General features: G+C 37.0%; 1 protein-coding gene across 1 annotated transcript; it reads right to left on the bottom strand.

The window, feature by feature from the left end:
• Positions 1–10,283: 10,283 nt before the first annotated feature.
• KERA (keratocan) lies at positions 10,284–19,981 on the bottom strand. The gene is made up of 3 exons (XM_027794275.2): positions 19,844–19,981; positions 17,644–18,536; positions 10,284–12,230 (listed from the first exon to the last, which is right to left on the bottom strand). Exons 2-3 carry the CDS (start codon positions 18,527–18,529, stop codon positions 12,058–12,060), a joined length of 1,059 nt encoding a protein of 352 aa, XP_027650076.2. The 5' UTR covers positions 18,530–18,536; positions 19,844–19,981; the 3' UTR covers positions 10,284–12,057.
• Between the last annotated feature and the right edge of the window lie 263 nt (positions 19,982–20,244).

Below are 20,244 nucleotides of genomic sequence, written 5' to 3'. Positions count from 1 at the left end.
TGAGCCCTGAACATTTTGTGGTCGTTTAATGATAGCTAATATGCAAGTATATTATGCCAAAACTAAATAGAAATTAAAGAACAGTGCAGTGTGACTTGTAAAATGCCATTACTGAACCAAAGCCATCTCTGAGGTAAATCATTTGGAGCCCGTGGTGAGCTTAGTCTGCTGGAGAAAGTCCTTGCTTTCATTTGCACCTCTGACACACCATTAACAAAGGCAGATTTTGGCCCACATGCTACTTTAAACAGAACGAGAGCAGTAAAAAAGCCAGACATTTCTATCATTAAAAAGAACCCTGCTGAGAGGACCAGTCTGTTTTGGTTGCTACTGTATAGTGCCAATAGACTGTCACTGTATCAGCTGCTAGAGAGAAGAGTTTGTTCCCATAGGACTTTCTGCGATAGTTTGAAATGGTTTCATTTAAAGAAGTCTGGGTTCTATGTCTGCAACTTTAGATCATTGAATAAAGATAATAAAAGGGAACAGAGGAGTACTCCATAACATATTGTCTAGGAAGTATAACCAACGGCAACAAAACCTTTCCCTTTGGCAGTTTTTTTTTTTTTTTTTTTTTCTCTTCAACTCCATGAAACATGAGAACTTTTATTGTATAAAACTGTGCTTTCTTGTGATTTTTTCCTTTAGGCTTGCCAATAAGAGATGATGATTTAATTCTTTCCAGATATTCAGTTGATTTAATATAATTTCTTTCATGTGGAACAGAATGGGATAAATGGGCACAGGTCCTAGAATATCTATTCTTTTTCACAAATCCTTAAGGGTACATTTCATGGAATCACAACATATTTTTGGCATTCAATTCTTGCACTAATTACATGGTGTTTGATTATAAGGTTGTTTACTGAAGATCATATGCTGTTTAGCACTGGATTTTTTCTTTGTTTTAATGGACAGAGATGTATGCTTGAATTGAAAATACTATTTAAAACAGACATATTTGAATAAGAAGCATCATTGTCCAGGTTCTCTAGACACAGCTGTTACTATTGCAAACCCAGAAGCTTTCATGTACCTCATTCTCATTTCATTTCCCTTGGATTATTTCCGGAATAGCTTGAAGCACTGATTATGGCTAAAATCTTTTTTTTTTTTTCTTTCTAATTAAAACCAGTTTCATGAAAGTCTCCATTTAATAATATCTTTTATTCACTCTTGTGCCTCTTCCTCTACCTTATGTCTTACGTGTACACAGTACATTTCGTTTGCGTCCTACGCATATATTTAATTGGAAAGCAACATACTGAAACGAGCATACATATCACTCAATCATGTGCTATTGACACAAAGAACAAGCCTAGCACTGTGGGATTCTGGCAAGCAGACATGTAGATGTGGAGAGGGAATGCATGATCCAGAATATTTTTTTTTCCTTAACTAGATTATGTATTGAAATAAAAATGTCGTGTTAAGGTTGAGCCCTAAAGTAATACTTTGGGTAAAGGGCTTTGATATGAGAGCAATTGAGTCCTTTCTTCTCAGCTTTCCCTCCTGTTTGTCACTGAAATTCAGCCCTTAAAGTTAACCTCTCTTTACAGTGTTCTCAATAATGTTAAAGTAGGGAATAGGGAAGTTCACACAATTTGCCTTTTACCCCTTTCTTTCCCCTTTTACCCCTTTCTTTTCTCTTCGTTTTTTAATAGGAGCCCATAAGGTCACCCTCACTGTCTGGGAACGGCTCCTTCAGTGACTTCTTAGTCCAGGGTGAGGGAACAGCTGAATTTTGTTGCTATTGCTGTCATGGCTGTTTTGAAACAGTGCTGCTGTTTTCACTGTCGATTTGTTGACCAGAATCCGTTTGGGACCAAAGTAACCCAATCTATCCATTTAATAAGCAATTCCCTCTTAAATTCCTGGAACCTCAAAGCATCAGATGTTTATCTGCTGTTAAGAAAGAATGAAAAAAGAAAGCCTGAACAATATTTATCTGGAAACATAACTTCTTGTCCAGTGAAAAAATTGCTGCAACTTGGATTTCTGATATTCTGCAATCTGAATTGTCTGTATTAATAAAGATTAAGTATCCAATTGTCTATGGGTCATGAATAAGATGAATTTACAAAGCCATCCCATTCACAAGAGCAGTGATGTCAAAGATTTTATGATTAACCTGTGTTGGGACTGTACTTAGAACTTCTTTAAACATTTTTGCTGTAACCACCCAATGCTGACTTTTCTCCTTCAGCATGGACACTCTTTTTCCTGGTATTCCTAGAGAAAATGAGAGGTTTTTTCATTGTATGATATTAAGTGGAGGCTAGCAAGAAACACAACTTTACTTTTGTGCTTGTAGTACATCTGAGCCATGATTCAGCACCTGAAAGTATTTAAGGGGCCATAGGACTTCTGAAAAACCCAATAAGTTAGCATGCCACTGAAAATTAGTAGACCATGGATCTTGTATCAGCCAGTGTCTGAAACATTAGCTGATAAAACTAAGCACATGGAGAAGCATATGGTTTACAAGATAAAAGTTAAGCCTGAGAACACTGCAGAGCTGATTTGCCAGCTGACAATGCCTCTTCATGTGGTTTCCAACAAATCTTTAACAAAATTCATGGTTGTGGCATATTATGATATTCCTTCTGGAATTCATTCTAAAAGGCAACTCTACATCATCATGAAACAGTGCACAGAATACAGTAATGCATGATCTGAAGAAAGCTCATGGGTGTTATTTTCACATCAGCACTGTTTCTTTGTGTTTGGATAGGGCTCAAATGTTGGATTACATATTAATCACAGTGCTTTAGACAGCATTACAAATATTAAACACTTTATATTAGCTGTTGGTGTCCTGCCAGATCCCAAAAGAGGTAACGCTAGACTAGGCTGAGACGTTATAAGTCTCAGGTTTTAAGAACGACCACTGCTACAAAAGGCATTGCAGATCAGTAGTTTCCAAGTTCCAGGTTTTCAGTTTTTCTCCCAAAAAGTATCTGAGCTCATTGTATCTCCTTCCCCCTCCTTTTCCTCTCATGCAAAGGAATGCCCAAACAGGCATCTCTCAAGCTTCCTTCTTTTCCGAATTGTCTTATTTTCCTTCTTTATCTTTTATCCTCCATCCCAAATTCCTGATATTCTTTTCCCTCCGTGGTCTTCTTTTTCACATCTCTCATCTTTTTCTAGTATTTGATTTCCTCTGTCTCCTTCCTTATCATCAAATTGTGGTTATATTGGTGACATGACAAATGATGAGTTGTTTTATTACTTGGCCAGAGGTAGGCTGCAACAAAAACCTTTTCATATATCTGGAAATACTGTGTAAAATTTATACCAACTACAGCTGAAGGTCTTGCACAGATTTCTGAGATCTCTAAGAACTGTCCCTAAGCAGGCAGTTTTTCCACAACTACAATACTGTAAAAGAGGATTTTTTTCAAGTGGAAAAGACTATCAATGTGGCAAAAGCTAATATACCTTTCTAAGTAAGAAATACCATTCACAGCCACATTGGCTGTGATTTCCCATTTGTTCATATGACCAGGCTTTATCACATCACTTCCCTTTCCACACTATTTTGTACATCCTCACAGTTAACAACAACTGACAACAAAACTCCATGACCTTGTGATGCAGAAGGGGAAGCACCACCTAATTCTAGTCAAGGGCTGTATGAGCAGTGCTTTCAGCTTTTTTTTTTTTTTTGCTTTTTTTTTTTAAGCTGTAGAAAGGACAGAGCTTCAGCATGTCTCACTCATCTTTAGACAAGTGAAGAGGCTTTGCTCTGAGGTCTTACTCTCTTGAAAGAATAGGAATTTCCATTCCCAGCCAGCAAGCAAGTAGACTGCAGCCACCAGCTCAGGTGATTCCCAGTTCTTCAGGAATTTCGTTGAATTTGAAAAAAATCTTAAAATTAAAATGTGTATCTACACACACAGAGAGCAGGGACAATTTAGAAATGTGTTTTCACTTAATGAGATGCAAATATTCAATATGAAATGTGTCTTCTAACAGATCAATGTGAAAAGATTTATCTAAAACATTTCAAATTGTCTGCTGATGGTAAGATATGCCTGTTCAGAGTTTATTTTCTTTAATTAAGGTTCATGAATTCATCAGAACTGTTACGGAAATGGTTTATAAAATGATGAAAAGGTTAATGAAATCTATTTGAGTATTTGACATATTCTCCCTGAAAAGATTACAACTTTCAAAGGAGAGTTGGTTTTTTTTGGTGTGGGTTGTCTGTTTGTTTGTTTTAACCAAAGGATATGTTTTTTATCAGCTTTCAGCAACACTCCTAACTGCTGAGCTGTGCCTGAACTGCTATGTCTAAACAGTTTCTGGAGACCTAGAAGAGCTGATTGATGACTGTTTAGATCTGATCACAATAGTCTGTATGGAAAAAAAAAATAATGTCACAAACTTGTTTGTGTCACCAACCTACTGTTTACCTCTGAGAAGGTAAACGGGAACAGACAAATCATTACACACTATCAGAAAACTCTGCAAATGTTAACTCAGTCACTGCAATCAAAAGAGCCAGTTTTGGGGGAAAAAGTTTCCATTTCTGCATTCACAGCTTTCAACTGTTTCTTCCTTCTGAAGTCCCTCTGGTTTTATGACTTAGCAACAAACTGCCCAAGCTTCATGCATAGGTTTCCAAAGATCTCTCTTCCATTTGCACTAATGACTTGAGCTAGCATGACTCGGAAGGAAGCTACAGGAGATCATTACATAGGCTCAGTGAGAAATGGCACCGAGCCAGGTGAGGCTGAGGTAGTGGCAATGTGAAAATTCTGTTCCTCAAGTCACTGATTACAGAGAATTTCAGCTTTGGTTAAAAGTCAGTGAAATTTTTAGTTCTGTTGCACATGGATAAAGTACAGTTTTACGAACCCTGTGAAAGCTTAAAACCCAAAAGTTAATTAAGAAGAATCCCCTGTTTTAAGGTTGCCCCGCCCCCAACATTGTTTAGACATACCAATCCAAGAAGCCTGGTTCATGTCTCCAGTCACCAGGGGCTGCCATGAAAATTTCCCCAGCCAAACCAGGATCCTTCCTTCCCTTGCTCCTCATTCAGCCTCCAGACTCCCTTGTGGAAATGGAAGTGCAAGAACTGGGGTGTCTTTTCTGCAGGTAGTTCATGGACATTCAGGCAGTTCAGTCTGTGTGGATGACTGCTTGAAGGAAACGTGGAAAGGAACAAGGCAATGACTGTAGAAGTGTTTTTGCCCTCCAGAGTGCATGCAGCTCTCACCTAAAGGGGACTGTTTGCTGACACTGATATAGATGAGGCTGTGGAAATGTCTCCAGATTACTTCTTGACACATTGAAGGTTAAGGTCTGCCTGTGAAAGAAAATGTATTTCACCGAGCAGTTCTGTATGTCTGCTAACAGAAAGCATGGCAGATATACCGAAGATTTAGGTCGGGTTTTTTCCTAAATTTTATAGGATTGTTATAGGGCCAAATATGCCAGGCAGAATGCATCAGGTGGGCTTTTGGATTTCCATCAGAATTGGGATCCTCCAAGTCTGAAACAGTTTAAAAAAAGCTGTTGGTTTTTTTTCTCATCATCGTTAATCCTCAGCCAGATAGAGCTAATTGTTGTCTCTCTCTCTCTGTTTCTCACCTATACAAGTATTTGCATGTACTTGTCAGTCTGACAGTTTGCTCCAATTACATGTCCATCTCCATCTATCTAGTGCTGGACAATTTTCTGTTCTGCTCGTTTGTAACAAAATATGCTTCATTTAGTTGTTGAACCTCTTTCTTGTGTTGATTCCTACCACTCAATGTAACTGCTTCATAAGCCTGAGCTACAGGACAGCTGCTTCAGCTCCTCAGACACCAGGCGCACGGGCTGTCATTCCTCCATCAGCCCGGATGGCCCATGTTAGAGGCAGCCCAGCAGCAATGAGACTTGTCCTGCTCCATCCTTCACAGTACCAACACTGGGAGAAATCCCAGTATCGAGGCAGTATTAAACCACCATGAATAAACCCCACAAGAGCTTCAGAGGTAGGCAGTCAAGTATGGTCAAGAGGTGGGTGTCAAGTATGAGGAAAGCAGGCACCACAGAAAGCCTTGAATCCCTGGGAGCGCTTCTTTCCTGCACAGGTATCTTGCACAAACACTGATGGTAACTGCGGTTGAAACAGCACAAAAAAGGAGGCCTGTACGCAGAGCTTGCAAAAGCAGGAAAATACAGGCATGAGACTTATTAACACTTTGAGGAGAATAAGAAGCATATGTAATATTGCAGCTGAAAACATTCTTAATGTTCTTCCATACCTGATTTGTCTGTTATGTGATACCAGACAGAATGCAAATTTAAGAGAAAAAAAATAGAGGAAAAAAGGAAAGCATGGCAATCTTGGCTCAAGAACAGAAAAGTGGCTTTTCTGTTTGTTTGATGGTCAGACCAATATAAAAAATATTTATGTTTATTTGCCTAAGAATTAAATATTTTTCTATTTTCTTTTTGAAATGGAAAATAAACCTCACACCATGTTTATATATTGTATATTAAATTGAATGTTACAGAGCTTACACCAAACCAAAATAAACATATCAATGACCAGCTTTTTAAAAGATCCAAAACACCGTGATCTTCAGAGAAAATCTTCACCAAGAGATTTTGCTTCCCCGTTTGGCCAGTAATTTAGAGGCATGGAATTTGGGGGCCCTGTGTCTAGCAGCTTCTTTAGGTGTAACTCCTGCCATTCTGCTGCTAAGCCGTGATGAGAAGGGATGCTATCAGTCTTTTTCATTTGAAGCTGTTCCAGTCATTAAAAGAAACAAATCTTAGGACTCACAAAACAGAGTGAACCTCTAGTCTGGTGCTCAAAACAGCTTCCTTAGAGAGAAAAATGTACACTTCAATTCATTCTGCTTCTGATTCAGACAAGGATTTGAGCCTAGATCCTATAATACCATGATGGCTATCCTCACTGCCAGGATAGAGATTCGGTGATTATTTCAAGTCCTGAAACAAAGCAAAGCATCACAACGAGATTAGCATCCTTGAGATAGGCTTCCTAGTAGCTAGAGTATGATTTCAGACAAGTTCTAGGGTTTCATTACCTAGAGAAGGGCATATAATGCTACATGGATGTCTTAGCAACATGATTATTCAAAAAAGAAGTATACATGTTGGTTGGGGTTTTTTTCTTTCCCATTGCTGAAGCCATTTGTGTATTTCTTCTGAATTCTCTAATTATTTATAAAAACTGTGATAGAGCATTTTAATGAATAAATGATTTATTGAAAAAGCCTAATTTAACTTGAAGCTGTTGATTCTACATGTAAATTTCATTTCCGCTGCCCCTAATTAGGAACAGGTCTTGTTTGTGGATGATTCCAGTTTCTTCACTAATTTTCTTATAAAAAAGAATGGGGGAAGGAAAAGGAATCCTTGGAAAAGAGATTTCCAGATATACTTTATCTATGTGACACCATCAGCCTGGGTCCGTGCACAGGCGTAGGAGGAGGTATGAATTCTGTGAGCAACGGGGCATGCTGTTCTGCCGCAGTACGTGTGTGGCAGTCAGGATGGTGCTTCTAGAGAAACCCAGATGCACTGAGCTTCCAGGGAACAGATGAAATCAGACCAACCATTAGCACAGCATGCATAAACATGCTGAAGCTAAAAGACACTGAAGAAACAAAACTAAATCAAGGTAATAGGCAGATAGGTTGGTCTAATGCATATGCTACAGAAACAAGGACAGAAACAGTAATACCCAGAGATAATGCCAAAAAAGAATATCCAGAGTGTTGGCAACAAAGCAGGGAGTGTAAGAAACAACTGTATTGGGAAAGGTTTCAAATTCATTACAGTACGTATTTGTTGGAACTAGCACTGACAGAGCAAGCGCAGGACCAAGAGGCAATATTACCTCCATTAATGGGGAAGAAGGTAAATTAGCTAAGGCAGAACATGGTGCAAATGATGCTTCATACGCTTGATCTGAAGTGGTTAGTACTACTCCTATCATTACACAGACTGTGTGGTGCCTTGTAGAGGTAGCCTTTATGTTTAAAAGGGTAAGCAATTCAAGGGTGGGTGAGTGGGGGGTGGGTGATTCACTTACATAGGAGACTTTCAGCCAAGAGGAGGATGCTTACTTGCTGACTTCAGCAGTGTCAAAGATCCTCTGCCACACATGGCAGAAGTGGAACATTAGCTTGGTTCAACAACCAACACAGCAGTTCAGGTGTTACAGTAATCTGATTCCAGGTAGATAACAGAACTAGTTGCAATATAATATCACCAAATATTTTTTCTAGGCTGGAAAAATGACAGCAAATATTTGTGACAAATATTAGAAACCATTTGGGTGCAGCAAGGGTGAATGAAAATCCCTTCAGTGACACAAGATATGTGTTGGACTTAGTAATTACAAACATGCAAACTGTCTTGCTAGTTGTCTTCAAAATTTTTACCTCTTAGTGTTTGTGTTTCTTCCTTCAAGTGCCATACAAGCTGCTGTGGTCAATGGCATCTGCAGATGATTGTTGTGGTAATGTTTCTCATTAAAAATGTTGAAGAAGAAAGTGGTAGCCAACAGTTGGAATATTGAGAAATAAATAGAAAATAACAGAGAAGAGCATGGAGCAGGGAGATTCATGCATATTGTTGATTTTTTAACTATGCTGGCAGCATCTATAAAGGACTTTTTTTCCTGCAGAGCCAGCTGCATTATAAAACCACACAGTCTTTTGATAGATCCAGCATCCAGCCTCCAATCAAGCTGGCAGACATGTCAAAAACATCTGGATATTTCTTAGTTCTTGAGCCTTTCACTTTGCTTTAATGCTTTTCTTTACAGAGCAACTCTCTATACCCTAGGTTGAGGCGATAACACATCTGTGTTGATAACCATATTTTCAAAATTAATGTAATATGCATTTCTGGCAAAGCACTTGGTCTTTGTGGTTTGGTTACCAATTGACCACAACTGCAATATGTTTAAGGTGACCTCCTTTGCTCTCAACTTCTCACACTTGCAAATATACTTGTTTCTGTACATGTTCTTCCATTCAAAACTGTTTGTGATGTGCTCTGATAACTAAGTGAAGCAAATGTCAGCTTTATGAAGCCAGCTGTGGATTCACACAGGACAGCTGAGAAGTCTGTTCCTCCCTCCTTGCAGTGAAAGAGTGCAATTTTTTCTGAACCAGGAAATATCAGTGGGAAGTCTTAGAGCAATCTTGGATTAGGAGGGATTAACGTCAGACTTTCAAGCACAGTGATGCTTTTTACATTGTTTTAGGGACTCTCTTCACAGGGAGAAGGACATTGTGTTTTACATTTTCCTTTACAGTCTTCTGGCATAACAAATGGTTTGAATGAGGTGTGGCTGGAAGCCTACATTGTGTAGTTCCACACAATAATGCAATTTAGGCCTTTTATTGTAAACTGAGAAGAAATTTCACCGACTTTCCCAGAATGTTTATGAACATTTTGACTGTTGCAAATAGACACATTCATGCGCTAAAGCAGCTCAAACCCCAGCCAGGGCTGATTTATCTTGTGAAGGTCACTGCAGTAACATAACTGCTTTTCATTCTGCTGGTTCTGGGAGAGGGAATTAAGATGGGACAAATTAGGACACCTAAGATTTTCTCCTTATTAAACAGTACCCAGAAGTGGAGTCAGCAGATGGCATCAAAGGTGTAAAACACAGAGCACTTGGCAGCAGCATGTTTGTCCCAGGTTGTCATAAATTTTTATCTTCACTCAGATCAGACAGGATTTGACAGGGACAACTTTTGAGCAGAGATCTGCATGTGGCCAAAGATTGTTCCATAAGATAGTACTGACCTTTGAAGAACTAATTTATAAGGCTTTCCACCCTACAGTGGATTGGAAAAATCCATTAATATCAGGCCAGCTGATGGAAAATAACTGCTAAAAGTGATTTCATCAGATTATGTGACCCTGATTTCATCACATAATGTCCGAATCAAGAAGATTGAGTACCTTGATGCTCCAGTATCCCTATATGATTTTACATACCATCACTTCTCATATATAAGCTTGACAACTCTTTGGAGAAGGGTTAGTCTTTTCTATTTTAACGTGTATATACTGCTTAAAAGGGTCATAAATTTTGGCTAGAACTTCATGATGTTTTGCTGTGCAATCAGTTAGAACTGTAAACAATGGTAATAATATGCATATAAGCCTGTGAATATTCACTTTGGAGTATGTATATTTGTTCTTTGATTAAAGTAGAAAGTGATTTCCAAGTACAAGCACATAATTATTGTTATAATTTAATTAGTAGTATTGTCACATAATTATTTTCCCCCCAAAAATAAATTACTATGCTATTATTATGTAAAGAACATAGGTAAACATGCATACATATTGTATAGAATTTTTAAATATGTATTTTTTCATATAGGGTGAACACAGAGGTACAGAAAATATTTTGCTAGAATGGCAGAAGTTTGTCAGTAATCACATAAAAAGAACTGCAGAAATAAATCTTGTGACAGGTTTTCTGAATGGGTTATTTGTATGATGGTTTTCTGTAATGGGCTATTTCCACAAGTGCAGTGCAGCAGAATAAGGCCTGATTTTCAGGTAAAAAGAGACTGAGTGTTAGAAATTGCAGTTCTCAACCCTTTTAGAAATCTACTTTTAGGAAAATTATTCATCTTCAAAGAAAAAATTATACCACATGCATAGTCTTTACATGCTTCCTACTGAGGCCAGTCTTAAAATGTTAGAAATAGATGCAAGCTATCAAAGAGCAACTAATTGCTTCTATCTACAAATAAAAGACTAAAATAATTGACTGATGGATAGTCTGTTGTGCTATCAGAAATAAAAATGTGATACTCTCCTAGTGAATAGTTGACTCTAATATTTACGTTGACTATTGAAATCCCAATATTATCCTATAAAAACAGAAAAAAACCCAACCACATTTCATGAAAAAATGCCTGCTGATATCTCCCTTTTTAGTACATTTTGAATGTGCTGTGTTCTGAATAACTGGACTTGTCTAAAATCCAGTGTTATTATGTGCATTTAAATGGATTGGCAGATATTTAAATACTGCTCTGAGTTGATTGTATTTGCTTAAACTGATACAATTCCTATGCAATTATTTGGCTAATTCAGTAAATAGCTGGGAAGGAATGTATCTCTTAATTTCTTAATTTTTTCTTTATCATCGTTATATTAACTAGCCATCCCATTTTTTTGTGAAGTACCTAGTCTATGAAATATGTAATCATTACTGTTCTTGGTTGTATCTCTGTGGAAACTAAAATGAATCAAATATTCAGTTACTATCCCAAAGCTAGAGAAAGAAATGGTGTTAAAACTAGAAATGGAATACTGAAGAATCAAACAGCAGAAAATTGGCATTTTGACAGACCAAGATTTCATCTCACATTCCCTTGTTGCTGGATTTGAATTAGATCTGTGTATTCCAATTCTGAAATCATACACTGAATGAATCCATATAACAATACGTATTCAGTATATTGCTTTGGACTTTGAGCCTCGTATACTTCATGGTTTAAGAGTATCAGTCTTCAAAGGATGACAGCAATTTATGAGTTATTTACATGTTAAGTGGCTGTTCACCATTGGTCACTATCTTAAAAAAGGCAGTGGCCCTTCTGATAACTAGTAGTCATACAACTTGTGATTTTTCTAGCATAAATATTTAGCCAAGTGCATCCAAATTCATTGTGGTAGGTACTATGGAACAAAATAAGGAAATACAACTTGTCTGTAGCAATGATAACAGGGTAGACGTAGCATTTGACAAGAAAGATGGAGTAGACAAGAATTTGCTTTAGAGTATCTGGGATTTTACACAGATGATTTTCAAAATATTCGCATAAGGAATTCTTAGGTAAAATGTTAAGCATGTTTGATATCCATCTTAAATCTCTTCTGAAAGAAGAACAATCTTTTCAGCCATAGAAAAGATGCAAGTAAAGTAAAAATTAAAGTCAAAATAAAGCTGTTAGTTCTTGATTTATGAGTTAGGACAAGTTTCATTCCAGCAAAACTTGTATCTTAGAACTCTCACACCATAAGAGTGACACTGTCATATCTTTAGATGACAACAGCCTGAAGTAGTCGGAAACATATCATGATGTCCAATGGGATTGGAGGTTGAATTTCATTTCCATCCAGGCGAAGGTATCGGAGGCGAGGGATGTTGCCATAAAAACCATAGTCTTCTGCTATGGCAATTGAGACTGGGCATATTTGAGTACCATTGACACCTGAAAATATAGATGAACATGTTAGGTAATTTCCATGGGAAAAATTAATGAAGATAAAATTTATTTAGAAAACAAATAAGACAGGCTTCCATTGATATTTGCAGGGGAGACACTTGCTCCTATCAAAGCTGGAAAATGTCAAATTAACAATTAACTGCTCTTTTGATCAAGCAAAAAAACATCTTAACACAATGTAATCTAGATCAGTGAATCACCTATCCAATGTGTTGCAATTATGAATAAAGGCCACTAGATGCATAATTTTACCTTGGACAGACAGGGAACTAGGCAACAGTAACTGCTCGTTTGCAGTATGTGCTCTCTGCCCTCAGAGAGAGCAGAACAAGGTTAATGCTGAGAGATTGTGAACATCTTACTGCAATGACAGTACATTAATTTTAGCTGATAATATTGCCCGGTGATGGTCTTGCATTCAAAATGGTAAAAGTATTGAATAAGAACAGTTTTTTCTATAGTTCTGTAACTTTTAACATCGGTACTTTCCTGTTATCTCAAATTCTTCAGTATGGTTGGTTTTAATAGCAAGAATATAACTTCCACAATGGGATTTTTTCCTTTGTAATCTGAAAGGCAACAAGTCCTTAAAATTCTTTATAAATCATGCACAGCTTGTTTCAGTTCAGATAAAATTTGAAACTATGGCTTAAATCATTACCCATTTTCATAAGAGTTGAATAGATTGGGTTCTTTACATTGTCTCCCTTAAGTTACCTCTGCACTGCCACTTGGCTAAAATGTTCTTCATATTTCGTCTTTAGCTGTTTCACTATTCAGTTTCACTGCCCAGTTTCAGCCTCAAAATGGCCTTATTCTAGAAAACACTGAAGTAAAGTTTATCAAAAATATCAAATTCCTTTGACCAAAAGATGGTATTTAGTGATTGGACTGTCTGAGGGTCTCGTTGGACTCAGACCACCCGCAAAATGTGGCTGGATGGAGAATGTGTGTGTAACATTATTTTTTTTTGAGCAGTTTTTTAGCAGCCCAGAAATAGGAAAAGAAAAGCTTTCTACTATTTTTTTTTCTCCCTTTATATTTAGCAATGATAATATGCACATGCCTTTTATTAAAATCTGAAAAAATAGTTAAATGTTATAATGAAAAAAACACGTTGGGCTTTTTTTTCCCCAAAAGAAAAGAAAAAAAAAACCCACCAAAACCAAAACCCACCCCATTTTGAAAAACTCCCCAGAGGTTTGAAACATCTTGGAAATGGACTTCGTCTTTTCCACGGAGACTGAGTAAATACATCCAGTTAGCCAAGACCTAAGACTTTTATCATATTCATGATATCAGAATGTCTTTGCCTATGTTGTGAAATGTTATTAATGTTTGTAAAGCATTTGATATTCTTGGAAGAAACAAGCTACAGCTTATTTTCATGCATGAAGCTATGAAACAGAAAGCTTGAGAGTGAGCTTTCATTATGAAAACATTTATTAAAAGTTTTACAAGTGAATCAACACTGTAGCAGAAAATATCTGCCTTTTCAGGCCAGCATTACTGTCCTTAGGAGACAAGACAGCTTCATGTGTGTTCTAAAGCTTTGTGTTCTCTGACATAGGAACTATCCCTCTGCATTAGTTTTCACTGAATTAATTACTCCAGCCTTAAAGTGAGGCAGCAGTTATCTAACTACAGGCCACCTATGAAGAAGTTATATCCTGATGATGTGTGGTATGAAGTGGTTTGGATTTTTATTGTTCTCCCATGAAAAGTAAATCCTACTCAGCCTATCAGAGGAGTAAAAGCCTCTCTGTCTCTCTCTCTTCTCTGTTCATGGGTATATCGCTGAATTTTGCTTAAACAAGAGGGACAGGGCAGTTCATCTACACAGGTACAATTCATTCTACCTAAACTGATCCACGTGGAGGGTAATTTCAGTCTATGTAAACCATTTATACTCTATTTGTAAACTCTAGAAAGAGATAAGAACTTCCAAAAGGTGATTCACAGCTCCTTAAAATGGGATGGTGTTCCCTCTGCAATTGTATCTCTTTCCATTAACTGAGTAGGTGATGTGTATGACTAACCCAAACTAGACACAACAATCTAGGATGCTTAATTCAAATAAGATTAATTCCACCTGTTGTCAACAGTATTGTTAAGTGGTGAAATATTTAAAAATGCGAGTCTGGAACTGCTATAGGGGAAAACTGCAGAAGAGGTTCTCATTAATGCCTCATACTGTACATCTGCTGAAAAACCACAGAAGATTCTGTTTCTTTTCAAGTAAAACTCATAATTTAGAAACATTCAAAAAGCAAGTTGATTTAGAAGATAGATATGTTCTGATAGATATGTGATCTGGTTTTTCTTGTAACCTCTAGCTGCACGCGCTGTAGTCCAGTAGTTGGACTCTCTACTTTTCACATAATATTTAACTGAAGAAGCCATGGATTAGCCAGGAAATATGTACCTCTGGGCTCTTCCAGCAAAGAAGCCAGTACCAGCTATAGTGCGGGGGTCTGAGAATAAGTCACGATCTGGAACTTCAACCGTTTCTTTCCAAATATCCTAAAATGGATTCTCTTAGACTGGCATTGCTACCGGCCTCAAGAACTTCTCCCTTTCCCTACATATGGAATAATACTAGCTTAAAGGAGCTATCCCAGTCTCCTGGTGTTCCTCAAAGTGAATTTGCTGTTCACTTCCTTTTATTGCTCCTTTGAGGTCTGTAACACCACCTACTTACCCTCGCCGACCCACTACATAATTGTTTCATGCCTTCTCTTCTTTTTGCTTCTTCTAACACTCCCTTTTCCATCATTCAATGTCTCCCTAGAGTCTTGCATGTGTATCTCATAAATAAATACGTAAACATGTGTGGTTTAAAAAGCCATGGAACAAGTGTCTTTTGTAGCCATAATTACTTTTGGGTTTATGTTGATTTTATTTCCAAATTAGAAGTACTTTTTTTTTCCCCTGTGTATTGTGACCCTTTGGGCAGGGGCCACAGGGGAAATTCTGGTTTGACTGAGACCAATGATGAGGCTATCATTGACTTCACTGGGCTTTAAATATTGCCTTATATCTTCATGCATGGTCTCTGCAGAAATAAGACCTTAGACTTTATACAAAGAACTGGTATTATACAGTAACAGCCAATAAAAAGTAAGTAAATAGTATTAACATAGAAATTTTGATGCCTGAGCTCTTATAATGTCAGCAGTGTAGCTATGAACCACCACAGAGAAAACAAAGCAACAATTGGCAGGTATGCAGGGGTGTCTGAGAATTAATTTTATAAAAAGAGCTTGTACTGAATACATAAAAGTAAACTTTCAGAAGGAACCTTTTGTGGAAAAAACAGATCCAGACTTTTACAGTTATTTTTCTTTCAAAATTTTTACATTTGTTATCTTCAGTAATGACTGACCATCAGCTTCTTGGGTTTAAGAAGACAAAAAAATTCTGCAGAATTAATGCCATATCTTATTACTTCTGCCTGATGGAATTACATTCCTTGTTTGTGATCCTAAAGACCCTTCAAGATATCGTCTATTAGAGCAGTGTCACATCAAGACTATGTCATTATCCTTTACCTCTTGAGCATTTATGCTATGTGGTAGAATACCCTTTACATAATACCTGCATTCCATTTAAGGTGTTAGGTTGCCATTTTTAATATTTTTTGACTACCTTATAAGTATTTACTAAGAATAAAACTTTTTTTAAAAAAATTAAGAGCAGTCTTGTTCTTAAATCAGTAATGAATTTTGAAAAGTGGTAAAAACATTAAGGAATATAAGGCTTGTGGAAAACCATTGTGATTTAGGCTCACAGATACCCATGTGTCATTGGAAAATAGATCTTGAGTTTGCACATACTACACAGGTTGGTTTTCATGGTTTTAACCTTCTTAAAACTCATTTAGAAAAGGAAGATAATTTGGCAGCTCTTTAAATGCTACCTAGATGCAGAACGCTTCTTAAACTGGACAGGTTACATTCAATTGATTTCAATTTAGTTTCCACTTGAAGTGACAGGAGATAAAGTCTGCAGCTGAGGCCTCACAGTGAACCAATTAAAATAAATCCCTTTGTAACCAGTGGGCAATAAAGTATGTTCAGTAACAACACATGTCATAAGCCCTAACTCTAATTAACTGATAGACTTCTTGCAGGCCACTTAAATATGTGACAGTTGTACAGAACTGATTTTTCTTCACAAGGTTTCGTACAGTTGTTTTTCAAAATGCAGTGAATTAACCTGAATTATTAATAGGTATCTTCCTTTCATATGTCTTTGTTTCATACAGAAGCCAATCCATTATATTTAGTATACTTGTGAACTACACTGACACAAAACAGGAGTAAGGAACCATTTATTCCATTAAATCACCGTGACAGGAAGACAAATGTAGAGACTTGGTTACCTTCTGTGCAGTGATAAATAGAAAGTCATCACTTTGATTTTGGCTTATGGCATGAAACAAAAGGATTTAAAGACTGTAGGACTTACTGAGCAGATACTTTACCTAGTGTCCATAACATCCCCACTGTACCTGGATGAATCTGGAAGCAGTGCTAGAAGCAGAGCTGTGACATGACAACAAGCAGAAGCCTTGGATACAAAACCTTGTCTCATTTATACAAAGTAGAAAATGTTAGAAGACATTTGAGGAGACAAACCTTAGCAGGACAAAGCTTCTGTAATGCCAGTAGGAAGATTTTTTCATAAAGACTAAACCCAAGTGTAAGCATTTTGCACACAGTAAAGAAAAGATGGGGAAGATATTCAAGCCTGAAATACTCAATATCCACATTCTAATTAGTCGTATTTGAAATAGATTGTGTTGACTACAACCAACGTTTTGTTCTGTTTTAAGGGTGCCTCCCCTTAAGCTCTCATTACATAATTTAGGTGGGCAGAGAGATACTCAGAAGAACTGAGCACACAGCAATTCTGGGAGTTTAGTGAAGTCTCTAACATGCTCAGGAACTTTGAAAATCTAATAGTTATACAGATGTGGATTGGATATCCTAACTTGCTGCACCCACTTTTTTATTGTTGTTTCTTGCTTATTTACTCCTAGCCTTTCTGTGGAAAACTTAATTTGTTCCCACAAAATGATTACCAGCGTGTATATAGCAAAATGTGAATGCACAAATTCTCCTTAATTCACTCATATTTCTGATTGGTTTGCAAAGTGTTTTTTCTGTATGCATATGAACATTTTTCACATCTGGTATTACTTCAATGCACATATTTGTTTGTCATATTTTAGACGTTAGTTGAAAACTGACCTGTGGGAGGTCCTTTTGCTCTTCTCCCTATAATCTACAGCACATTTTTGATCTCTTCATTTCAAAGAACATTTTTGTGTTTAAGTAGACATTTTAAAATAATTATGTCGTGTTAGGATCCCACACTGACAATGCACACTTACTTTTGATTTGGTTGTGATCAAGGTGAAGGTGCTCGAGATGAGCATTGATTGGCGGAATTTTAGTGAGCTGGTTGTGGGACAGTTGTAGGTCTAGAATAGATGAAACGTTAAACCCATTTGGGGGAATACCGTCATCAGATAATTTATTGTAGTTCAGCCTAAGGAAAGTCACTTTGGGTATTGCACTGAAGTAGTTTTCTGGTATCACTTCAATGGAGTTGTTGTCCAAAAACAGCTGCAGTGTGTTAGCTGGAATGCTTAAGGGCATTTTCTTGAGTGAATTTTTTGCTATGTTGAGTTGCATGAGATTGTTGAGTCCTTGGAAGGTGTCACTTTGAAGAGCGCTGTCCAACAAACTGTTCTGGTGCAGATCTAACATAGTAAGGTTTTCCAAGTTGCTGAAGACTCCTTCTGGGATTCTGGAAATTCTGTTTCTAGCCAGTCTTAGCTGTTCCAGTCCCACTGGTAATGGGGCAGGCACCTCTTCCAATTCGTTGTCTTCAAGGAATAAGTAAAGCAGCCTTTTCAGCTTGCTCAAAACACCACTCTCAATTCCACTGTTGGTGATCTTATTCTTGTTCAGATTTATCCATCTCAGATGAGTGGCATTCACAAAAGGCTTCTCCGAAACTGTTTCTATTAGATTGTTTTGAAGATAGAGATACCAAATTCTTGCTGGGATTGCAGGTATTTCTTTAAGTCCTTTGTTATCACAGTATAATGCGTTGGGGAAACTGGGAGGACAAAAGCACTCTCGTGGACACTCAGAAGTGTAGTGAGACCAATGCTCAGGATCCAGATCATCATAAACTTGTCTCACAGTTCGAGTCCACACAGAATTGACCAAGAATAAGAGCAAAAGGCTTGTATAGACTTTTAGAGACATTGTTTGCCTTGGAAGGGGAGAAAAACAGTTAGCTCGCTCTCTCAACAGAACTCTCCAGCAGTGTACTAGTTTAGCAAAGCCGTATTACATAGAAAATAATATTTCCTTCATAAATAGCAAATTCTGTCTTCTGTGATATTACCTATAGCTTGTTAAGGAAAAACTGAACAGTAATATAAGAGTTATAAACAAATCAGTGCTACATGTTGAAGAACATTTTCCCGATTTGCTTTAGACTCCACATTGGCTACCAGTTTAACTGATGTTCATGCAAGTGTCATTCCAAAGAACCTGAAACCACAGATCATTCTTCCGACATTGAGTGATTATAAATTTAAGTTTTCCTGTACAGAACTATAAACTACTTCGTATAAGGTACCATCTTCAGTAAAGCTATCAATACCATGATGATATAAATACTACTGTACTCAGTGTTCCTCCTTTTAAAATTCATCATACCCTCTTTTCTGTTTTTCCTCTCTTAATATATAATGACATCTGGATCAGATTTTCTAGAGTCTTTTCTCATCACAGAAAAGTGAAAGATCAAAGAGTGTTTTAACAGCTGTTTGTTGGGCATGTTCTTAAAAAGCTTGGAGGGAATATGTTTGAGTAATCCATTCCCCTCCCTCATTCACTCCTTCATATCCAAAGTTATGAATTTTCTTTTCTAAAGCAAACAGCCAAAAAAAAAGCCTGATCTAAATGATACAAAAAGTAAATCCTAATCAAATCAAATTGTATAGACCCATGCATCTTGTATCTGTTTTGCTTAATTAATTATTTGCTTTATTTAACTGTTTCCACTATTAAATGATGAACAAAATCATCAATAATAATTTACTCCAAAGGGAAATATTTGTGTAGCACAAAAACAGTGCTTCACAAACTCTGTTATCTTGCTTGCCTGCTGATAAAGGTTAGCATGTATTTTGCAATGCAGAGGCAAGAGACTGACAGCTGAAAATTCTGGTCAAAATTAGGAGGTTAATTTTGGCAAAAATAGTATTTAAATAAAAAGTAAATTCTATCATAGGATTAAGGCACCAGCAAAGTTAAGAGCTCTGTTAAGTTGCTGCATATGAAATGTAGTTATTTAATAGTTTTCAACATCGTTAGTAGCAGTAACAAGTGTAGTATCCCACAGATCTTGCAGCCTCAGAAACTGTTATCTGGAAGCATTCCAAAAAAGGACAAATAAATTATTTCTACAGAATAACATCTCTAATTTACACAGTGAAATGGCACCTTCTCACTGTGTAAATATTCATAACCTTAATAACATTTTTAAAAAAGAAATATAAAACAATTTACCTTGTTAGTCAAGTTCCTGGAGCTATCTGAAGCCAGTTAGAAATCACTGTAAATTCACAGCTTTTGGCTGTTAACCACTGTGTTTGCTTCCTGTCCTCCTAAGAATTAACAGCATATAAAACTTGAAGTACATGCTAGTATTCCCAGATGTATTACCATACACACCTTATTAGCTATTGTTTCTAATTTGACGTTGCTTCAGAGTTTGGGCTTACCTCAGCTTTCTTGGATCTTCTTCTCTTTCTATTGGTCACTGTTGTTAGACTGTAATAGCTTGAGTCAGGCTACAAGCTGTGTTCTATGAATACAGCCTAATATATACGCATCAGTGGCTACAGCTTTTAACCCCTAAAATAACTAAGGCACCTTCAGCACCTAGGCAGGAAAAGACAGGAAATCCT

Source organism: Falco peregrinus, chromosome 6 (genome assembly GCF_023634155.1).
Source record: "Falco peregrinus isolate bFalPer1 chromosome 6, bFalPer1.pri, whole genome shotgun sequence".
In the NCBI taxonomy this organism is placed as follows: Eukaryota; Metazoa; Chordata; class Aves; order Falconiformes; family Falconidae; genus Falco; species Falco peregrinus.
The sequence above is the reverse complement of the archived record's forward strand: the minus strand, read 5'-3'. Positions and strand labels throughout refer to the sequence as shown.